Source organism: Phalaenopsis equestris, unplaced genomic scaffold, assembly GCF_001263595.1.
Source record: "Phalaenopsis equestris unplaced genomic scaffold, ASM126359v1 Scaffold000352, whole genome shotgun sequence".
Lineage (NCBI taxonomy): Eukaryota > Viridiplantae > Streptophyta > Magnoliopsida > Asparagales > Orchidaceae > Phalaenopsis > Phalaenopsis equestris.
Window position 1 is genome coordinate 765,367 of NW_018164794.1, and position 9,557 is coordinate 774,923.

At 37.6% G+C, this 9,557-nt stretch overlaps 2 protein-coding genes across 2 annotated transcripts in view; one reads left to right on the forward strand and one right to left on the reverse strand.

The window, feature by feature from the left end:
- LOC110026127 (filament-like plant protein 7) overlaps positions 1-5,293 on the reverse strand; it is a 20,596-nt gene extending 15,303 nt beyond the window's left edge. The window contains 4 exon segments of the mRNA XM_020726944.1: positions 4,334-4,669; positions 4,753-4,765; positions 4,917-5,132; positions 5,282-5,293. Of these exon segments, the coding sequence (XP_020582603.1) occupies positions 4,334-4,669; positions 4,753-4,765; positions 4,917-5,132; positions 5,282-5,293 (577 nt within the window).
- Positions 5,294-5,826: 533 nt separating this feature from the next.
- Positions 5,827-6,511, forward strand: LOC110026144 (glycine-rich RNA-binding protein GRP1A-like). Its single transcript, XM_020726970.1, has one exon. It carries the CDS (start codon positions 5,855-5,857, stop codon positions 6,488-6,490), a length of 636 nt encoding a protein of 211 aa, XP_020582629.1. The 5' UTR covers positions 5,827-5,854; the 3' UTR covers positions 6,491-6,511.
- Positions 6,512-9,557: the final 3,046 nt, after the last annotated feature.

Here is a 9,557-nt window from a genome sequence, read left to right on the forward strand (position 1 = left end):
TTTTGAATTTCTAATGGTGGGGTACCTCTTCTAATTTTCTAAGACTAGTCAATAGGAAAGTCTTATGGCTAGACCTAGGCTACTAAAGAAGTTTTCTAGACCTCAACCAAAAATGAGGTCAACAAGAGCGTATGAACAGGGTCATCAATGAACGTGCCAGAAGCATGAGATTGCACGTCAGACTACCACCAACCATCTGTGCAGATGCGGGCAGCATTTTACTTGATCAACAGAGGGTCATCCGTCCCATTAGACTGTAAATTACCTGAGGAGGTCTGGAGCGACAAAGAGGTTTAATTTTCTCATCTTAAGACTTTTGGTTGTCTTTCTTATATTCTAATCAATCCTGATGCATGTAGCAAGCTTGAAACTAAGTCAAAGAAATGTTATTTCATTGGCTATGGAGATGAAACATTTGGCTATCGTTTCTGGGATGATCAAGATCGAAAGATTATCAGAAGCAAAAATATGATCTCCGACGAGAAGATGATGTACAAGGACAAAGCAAGTACAAATTCTGAAGCAGCTCCTTAGGAATCGGAGATCGTAAGATTTGACGATCTACCAGAGGTCATAGTATAGGGCAGAGATGTGAATGACGAGGAGAATGGGTTCGGGGCACCAATTCCTATTATTCCGCAGTCAGGTTCAGAGTCATTCGCTACTCTAGCTATCGTTCGCAGATCACTCAGGAGCAGACATTCGCCACAACGTTACTCACCAACTTTGAACTACATCTTGCTGACAGATAATGAAGAACCCCAGAGCTATGAAGAAACCTTAGCAGGTGAACATTGTAGCAAGTGGGAGTTGGCCATGAAGGAGGAGATAGATTCCCTAGTAGAAAATCAGACATGGGAGCTAACAGAACTTCCACCAGGGAAGAAGGCATTGCATAACAAGTGGGAGTATCGGATAAAAACTGAGCTTGATGGCAGCAAAAGGTACAAGGTCAAACTTATTGTAAAAGGCTTTCAACAGAAGCAGGGCATTGACTATTATGAGATCTTTTCTCCTGTGGTGAAGCTCACAATCATTAGAATGGTACTGGCTATAGTTGCCACCGAAAATTTATTTCTGAAGCAATTAGAAGTGAAGACAACCTTTTTTCATGGAGACCTTGAAGAAGATATCTACATGCGCCAACCTAAGGGGTTCGTGGTACAAGGAAAATAAGATTCAGTTTGCAGACTGAAAAAGAGCTTGTATGGCCTGAAGCAAGCTCCCAGGCAATGGTACAAAAAGTTAGATAATTTCATGCAGAATACATGATACAACATATGTCAGACATATCACTGTTGATATGTCAGGTACTTTGACAATTCTTATATCATCATGTTGTTGTATGTGGATGATATGCTTATTGTAGGGGCCAACATTGATGAGATCAATAATCTGAAGAAGCAGATGTCAGAGAACTTTGGAATGAAGGAGTTGGGGGCGGCAAAACAAATCCTTGGCATGAGGATAGTTAGGGATCGAGTCAAAGGCACGTTGATGCTCTCAAAGATTGAATATGTGAAAAATGTGCTTAGCAAGTTCAATATGGACAAGGCCAAGTCAATTGACACACCTTTAGGCAGTCACTTCGGACTCAGCAAAAATCAGCCTCCCAAGACAGAAGAACAAAACTACATGAGTAAGGTTCCTTACGCTTCAGCTATTGGCTCACTCATGTATGTCATGTTCTGCACCAGACCAGACATTGCCCATGCAATGAGAGTTGTGAGCAGATACATGAGTAATCCAGGAAAAAAACATTAGGAAGTTGTGAAGTGGATCTTGAGATACCTGAGAGGCTCTTCAGAAACCTATTTGTGTTTCTTAAGAAAGAAGTTGGAGATACAGGCCTATGTTGATGCAGATTTAGCTGGAGATATTGACAGTAGAAATAGTACTCCAAATTATGTTTATGCTCTTAGTGGTACTGCAGTGTCATGAGGCTCAAATTTACAGAAGACAGTTCCGCTGTCCACTACAGAAGCTGAGTACATTGCAGTGTCAGAGACTGCTAAGAAGATGATATGGCTGCAGAATTTATTGAAGGAATCGGGTAAGACGGTTTAGAAGGGCACTCTCTACAATGATAGTCAGAGCGTCATATTTCTTGCCAGGAATCCAGCTTTCAATCCAGGACCAAACACATTCAGATCAGGAATCACTTCATTCGATCTTTGTTAGACGACGGACAACTGGGACAACTGCTACTTAAGAAACTGCTACTTAAGAAAATTTGTGGAAGCAAGAACCATGCTGATATGTTGACTAAAGGGATTAATCTTGAGAAACTGAAGTTGTGCTCTACTTCAGTTGGTCTTCTGGTATGAAGAACATCGCTTTAAGTTGCAAATGTGGAGGATATCATGCTTGAGGAAAAGGTCGGTACAGCTAGTAGATGATGCAGCCAGTAGGTGATGCAGTCAATGTCCTAGTCTCCATAGTCTCCAAGTGGGAGATCCAAGTGGGAGAATTGTTGGGTAATGTGAAGACTCGGTCCAACGCAATTTAATTAGCTTCTTAATTAAGAATCTCACATACCGCTCACCTACCTTCCCACCTACCGCTTACCAACCGCTCACCTACTTTCCCACCTACCGCTCACCTACCACATCTCACCTACCTCCCACTTACCGCTCTCCTGATTTCTATAAATAGCCACTTATGGCTTGTCATAAGAGTCAAGTCCTCTAAGAGAGAAAGTGAGAAAGAAAATAGAGATTTTTCTTGTAAACATCGAGGAGCTCGATGATGTAATTCCTCAAAGAAATAAAATTATCTGCAGCTCCGTGGACGTAGTCAAATTTTTCGAACTACGTAAATCTGTGTGTCGCTCTGGTGTTTTTTTTTTTACGTGAAATTTTTCTCGTTCTAATTTTTCGTTTTATTGTCATTGTTTTTCATAACATGTTCTTCCATACCTGATACTTCTTCTAGTTTATCTGCAGAAGCGGTTGCCAGTTTTTTCTATTTCCTCGAAATCACCCATGAGACTTGGAAGATTCTATTGCTGGTTTGCAAACTCTGCAGTGCTCTAATTGAGAAATCAAAGTCATTTATTACAGAGCCACTTCTTCCTAGTAATAGGCAAGTTGGTTCTTTCGATGACTTATTTGAGTCGTTTTTCAGCTTGGGATAACTTCGAGGTGTTATGTGCAAACATTATAAACATTATATTACACAATTGTAATTCACTGCTTTTCATTTTTAGAGTTTCTTTGAGAATTTTGTTTTCAGCTTGGGAGAACTTCGAGGTGTTATGTGCAAATATTATAAACATTATATTACACAATTGTAATTCACTGCTTTTCATTTTTAGAGTTTCTTTGAGAATTTTGTTTTCAGCTTGGGAGAACTTCGAGGTGTTATGTGCAAATATTATAAACATTATATTACACAATTGTAATTCACTGCTTTTCATTTTTAGAGTTTCTTTGAGAATTTTGTTTTCAGCTTGGGAGAACTTCGAGGTGTTATGTGCAAATATTATAAACATTATATTACACAATTGTAATTCACTGCTTTTCATTTTTAGAGTTTCTTTGAGAATTTTGTTTTCAGCTTGGGAGAACTTCGAGGTGTTATGTGCAAATATTATAAACATTATATTACACAATTGTAATTCACTGCTTTTCATTTTTAGAGTTTCTTTGAGAATTTTGTTTTCAGCTTGGGAGAACTTCGAGGTGTTATGTGCAAATATTATAAACATTATATTACACAATTGTAATTCACTGCTTTTCATTTTTAGAGTTTCTTTGAGAATTTTGTTTTCAGCTTGGGAGAACTTCGAGGTGTTATGTGCAAATATTATAAACATTATATTACACAATTGTAATTCACTGCTTTTCATTTTTAGAGTTTCTTTGAGAATTTTGTTTTCAGACGTGAAATTTTTCTCGTTCTAATTTTTCGTTTTATTGTCATTGTTTTTCATAACATGTTCTTCCATACCTGATACTTCTTCTAGTTTATCTTCAGAAGCGGTTGCCAGTTTTTTCTATTTCCTCGAAATCACCCATGAGACTTGGAAGATTCTATTGCTGGTTTGCAAACTCTGCAGTGCTCTAATTGAGAAATCAAAGTCATTTATTACAGAGCCACTTCTTCCTAGTAATAGGCAAGTTGGTTCTTTCGATGACTTATTTGAGTCGTTTTTCAGCTTGGGATAACTTCGAGGTGTTATGTGCAAACATTATAAACATTATATTACACAATTGTAATTCACTGCTTTTCATTTTTAGAGTTTCTTTGAGAATTTTGTTTTCAGCTTGGGAGAACTTCGAGGTGTTATGTGCAAATATTATAAACATTATATTACACAATTGTAATTCACTGCTTTTCATTTTTAGAGTTTCTTTGAGAATTTTGTTTTCATCCCCAATTCCATGAAGTCCAACTACTTCTTTGCTTACTGCATCATGCCCAATCTCTTGTGCAATATCATGAGGGGAGTCAATTGTATGATTTGATTTTCTTCTGGTTTCAGGAGCGAAATTACCAGGCAATTCAACCTCACTTCTCATCCTAGCAATAACAGCAGGACCTGGAAGTCGCTTCTGGATCATGATACGTAATCTACGAAATTTAGATTCCAGCCTATTGATCTTCCTTGCATCTTCCTGGCGCTTCTTCCGAGCAGATTCAGCTGATCTCAGGTTAAACTCTCTCCCTTGATTTCAAAGCACAAGTTCCTTTGGAAGCATAAGGACCTCATAATTAAGAGATTCATCTCTTTTTTCAGAAAAATAAAACCTTTCCATAATTGCTACAAAGTATGCTCTAACTGAGATTTAGATGCCGTAAAATTTTTTATCAAAGATTGTTTTTTTCTACTGATAATTGTTGAAGTTTCTGATTTGCATCTGCTAACCTCTCTTCCAAAACTAGTGTTTCTCTAGCTACTGCAACATATTTACCGAAGCGTCATTAATGATGTGATGTTGTTCATCCTTGGGAGAATGTAACTGCTGAATACAAACTCTTAGAGTAGCATCAATGCTGGCTACTTTTTCTTCAGCAATGGCTTTCCGATACAAAGCATCATCAAGTTCCAGATTGAAGGATATTGTCTGAGCTTCTGCCTTTGCACGTCCCACAATGAGCCTGAAATTATTAATGTTGAGATTTGTACCCTATTTAATTTCATGTTGAGATTTGTACCCTATTTTGAAGAGTCTAATTGTAAATAGGAAATATAGAAGTAGTCTAGAAGTTATTTATAAAAAGTTTGTAAGGCTATATGGAAACTCAACTCATGAATGAAAAGAAGAAGGCTTTTTACCAATATAATCATTTCTTCATGCTATTAGAGCCCTAACATCGCAGTTGATGCTCAATCGGACCTGTACGAGGCGGGATCAGCAATCTGGAGACGAGAGGCTATTTGTGAAGGCCTTGGTGGTTTTGAACAGGGAGCAGAGCGAACCAGAAAAAGAGCCCGTGAAACTAAGTGGAAGGCCTCTAGAACGAGCGAGAACAGTTAGCAGCGAAGGAGAGGACGACATGGAAAGACGGCGTGGAAGGACGGCGGCAAAAGCGAGGGCTTGGGTTCCTGGTCGTGTGTGCACAAGGAAGAACGATGAAGGCTTTGATGGGATTGATAGAATAAGGCAAGGAGGAACGTGTGAGGGCTTTAGTTTCGTCCAAGAGGAAGAAGACTTCAGCAGGCAGGATCAAGTGCGAGGCAGAAAGAAGTGGAGAGTTTAAACGTAGTGGAGAAGGAGACGAGAAGGGGAACAGTGAGCCCGAGTGCTTGGAACAGAAGAGAACGTGAAGATGAGCGGTTTCTAGGCTCACCGAACGGCCTCTCCCCTAAAAATCTCCAGTTTCAACTGCCATATTTCATTTCTCAGCGATGTCTTACAAGGAAGGGGAGCGTATCTTTGTTAGAGGTTTGCATTGGGAAACCACGAAACGAGAGCTCGTTGTTTCGTTTAGCCGATTTGGCAAGGTTTTGGACTTGTATAATATGGTTGAAAGAGATACAGGGAGGTCTCGTGGATTTGGATTTGTGACTTTTGCTTACATACGTGCAATGGAGGATGTTATCAGGAAGATGCACAATAAAGGACTGAATTGTCGACAAATATCAGTCAATAAGGCCAAGCCCAATGTGGGTTCGGATGATTCAGGCTACAGTTATAGTCGTGGTGGCTACTCATCTAGTGGAGCAAATGGAGTAAAATTCTCTTCTCGCTCTAGAACTGATAGAGGTGAAAAAGGAAACTACCGGACAAATCTGATGGTAGCAAAGAACAAGAGAAAGATAAGGGTAGTCTTTACAGATGAGGATCACGAGTTACTAGAGATGTTGAAGAAGCAGATAACGGTAGGTAATGTGACTGATGATGCATCCACCTTATCGTCATCCAAGAAAAACATTGACAGTTATGTCCACTCAGCCAAAGATACTCATGATACACATGCTCTCATCTTTATATCCACCACAAGATCACCCTGGTGCATCTCGACATGTGACAGGTGTCGCTAGTGAGTTTTTATCATATACTAATCTAGCAGTTCCAAAGAGCATTCAGACCGTTGAAGGTATAACACAGCCTATGATTAGTAAGAATACAGTGAGATGTACCAATTCTATGATTTTATCTAATGTTTTGTATGTTTCTTTCCAGTGAACCATTTATCCATTAGTATCATTATACTCCAATTAAAACGTGTTGTTTCATTTGATATTTCAAAGGTGATCTTCCAAACGAAGAAAAATTAGAGGAATAATTACGCAATGCTTCAGCATAGCTACGCTACCTAGCGGTGTACCTACGCCGGAGTTGGTGTGCCTACGCCACGGTCGACGTACCTATGTCAGGGTTGATGTGCCTATGCCAAGTTCCGCCCAAGAGCAATTTTGGTAAGGTAGGCAATTTAGAATGAAGCTATTTAAGGAGAATAAGGATACAATTTAGGCACTCTTGGTTGTTTAGAAGCCCTCTATTCCCAGGTTTTAAGAGTTGTTGTTGTACCGTTGGTTTCCATTTGGAGAGAAATTGTCGGGTTGTTTTTTGAGAGTTTGGAGAGTTTGTGAGAAAGAGATTTGTGTGCATTTGATTGAGGGAGATTGATGGAAAGCTCGCATTGTACGAAGTGGATTACGGTGTACTGTAAGGGACGATTAGCTCGGGTTTTAGTTTTCTTTACTTGCTTATGTTGTTTCTTTAATATTTTTAATAGAAATCTCTGTATTCCATCATCATGCATGGTAGTTAAATCTTCTACATACTCCTATAACATATGATTTCTTCATTGTTTTATCCTTTGAGTTTTTCCCTAAACTTTTTTCTGTGCTTGAATTTTGATACTTTGATGTATTAACCTTCCGTTCTTCATGTACTTCTAATTTGGTCAATTAGAAAGTAAAAACTCCTTGTGATCTAGGACTTCTAACCGTTGATTAGAAAAACAAGTGAGTTAACACCCATTCACATAGTGCAATAAACATATTGCTAGTAGGATAGTGGAACCAAGATAGGGGACTATAGGATTTCGGGTAAACATTGTATGGTTAAACACTTTTAACTATAATAAGAGCTTTGAACGCTTCTTATAACATAGACAAAGGCTAAGGAAAACTTGTCCCTGGTTGGCAGCAACATGTGGGAAACTCATAAAAGAAATTGAGGAATCATTAAACAGGCGTCATAGAAGTATGAATCTTTCACCTCTAAGAAACTCCAATAACTTTAGTTTCATGTTTTTATTTCTGCATTAGAAATTTAGAACCCTTTCAACCTTTGCAACCATCTACACTTCAAATTAGACTTAGCGATTTAGTAAACTATAATTTTACATGTTAGAAAAATTGACAAGTTTTCTTGTGGAATCAATACATGGATTATAATTACATATATTACTTGATCAACACATATACTTTTGTGATTGTCGACTGTCTAACAGTAGATTCGGGCATCAGTGTACAAACTATATCTAAACTCTCCTCGTATTTTTATAAAAAAGTTTCAAAATGAAACTAAAAAATCTAGCCCCCATCATATTTGGCAGTCTTAACCAAAAAAGTCCAATTTAACCCTATTCACAACTTATATTAAATTTATTGACAGTACTTAATTTCAATAAAAATACTTATTAACCAAATTGCTTCAAAATCTCCCTAATACAAAAGACTCAAAAGTACATGAGAAGACCAAAGGTACACAAAAAAAAATAATAAAGAATGATGGATTCAAGGCATCATTTAACCCTTGACAAAATGAATGAAAAAAAGGATTCTTAAACCTAGCCTCATGTAGTTAAGACTAACAATGATGATGACCATGCAATCTCAAATTCTCCAAGTCTTAATAATTGTATCACATTTGGGCTTAAAATTTCATCTTTATGTATCTCAACTGAACTTTTTTTAATCAACTCATATCCATCCTTTCACTAACCATGCTCTTCTAAAACTAATTTTACCTAGAGGGATTTACATACATGCCACCCAAACATATTAATTTACTTATTAAATACCAAAACTTCTACGGTTACTTACCCGCCACCATAAAGTTTATAATATATCAGTTTTACCACTCTGCCTCTCTCTCATCATCTTCCATTTCTCTTCGTCGTCATGAACAAAAAATTGCACCAAAATCCTCCCCTGCACGAAAGAAGAAATGAAATGTGTAAATCTTGTTTTCTCTCCTAGGAGAAGGAAGAAAATCATGTGTCATACCATGCTCTTCTTCCCGCTATCTTCTCTGCCTTTGTGAAGGAAGAATATCATGTTTCCTGATTTCCTCTTTGCCTGCACAACACCTGCCACTTGACGGAGAAATGTCAACTCTCTCTTCTTTGCTAAGGGTTTAATCTACACAATCCCCTTCGATTAACCCAGTTCATATTCACGTGATACCTGTCTTCTTTTGTTGTGAAATACACAACTACAGTGTGAATAGATGCCCAGTAGGTGCTCAACCTTTTACTCATTTAGCATTTCTTACTGTTGTGGATGTGATGACTCAATATATCTTTTACTAATTACCAAATATTAAAAAAAATGCTTAGTTAACACTCCCAGCAATTATATATAGCCAGTCCTAGTCATCATCTAATATAGGACCTTTCTTCTAACTTGAGAATAACTTATCTTCTTTGATTAGATTCTCAGTTGTACTCTTTGGATTCAATCCTTATAATTCCATTATTAACTTATATTACATCAATAGCTCAAGAAAATGACAAAGACTTAGGGCCTGTTTGGCGCAGCTGCAGATTCTCAGCTTTTCAGCTGCAGCTGCGCTGCCCCTGGAAGCAGCTGTAGGGAAGCAGCTGTGGGGAAGTTGACTGTCTGTTTGGTGCAGCTGTGTGAAAAATATTGTGAGCCAGCTGTTAATGTAAAAATGACCAATCTGCCCCTGTCTGTTAAACTGTTTAAAATATTTCGATTTATTTGTATAAATATGGGCTTAATATACATAAAGTTTATAAAAAATATTATTTTTTACTTAATTAAATAAAATAAATGGTTTTCAACATTCACTTTATACACTTTTTTTTAAAAAAATGTAATTTGGAGCACAAATAGGTTTAAAATTTTTTTT

Coding starts and splice junctions, on each gene's coding strand:
- LOC110026144 (XM_020726970.1), top strand. CDS start 5,855: ATGTCTTACAAGGAAGGGGAGCGTATCTTTGTTAGAGGTTTGCATTGG.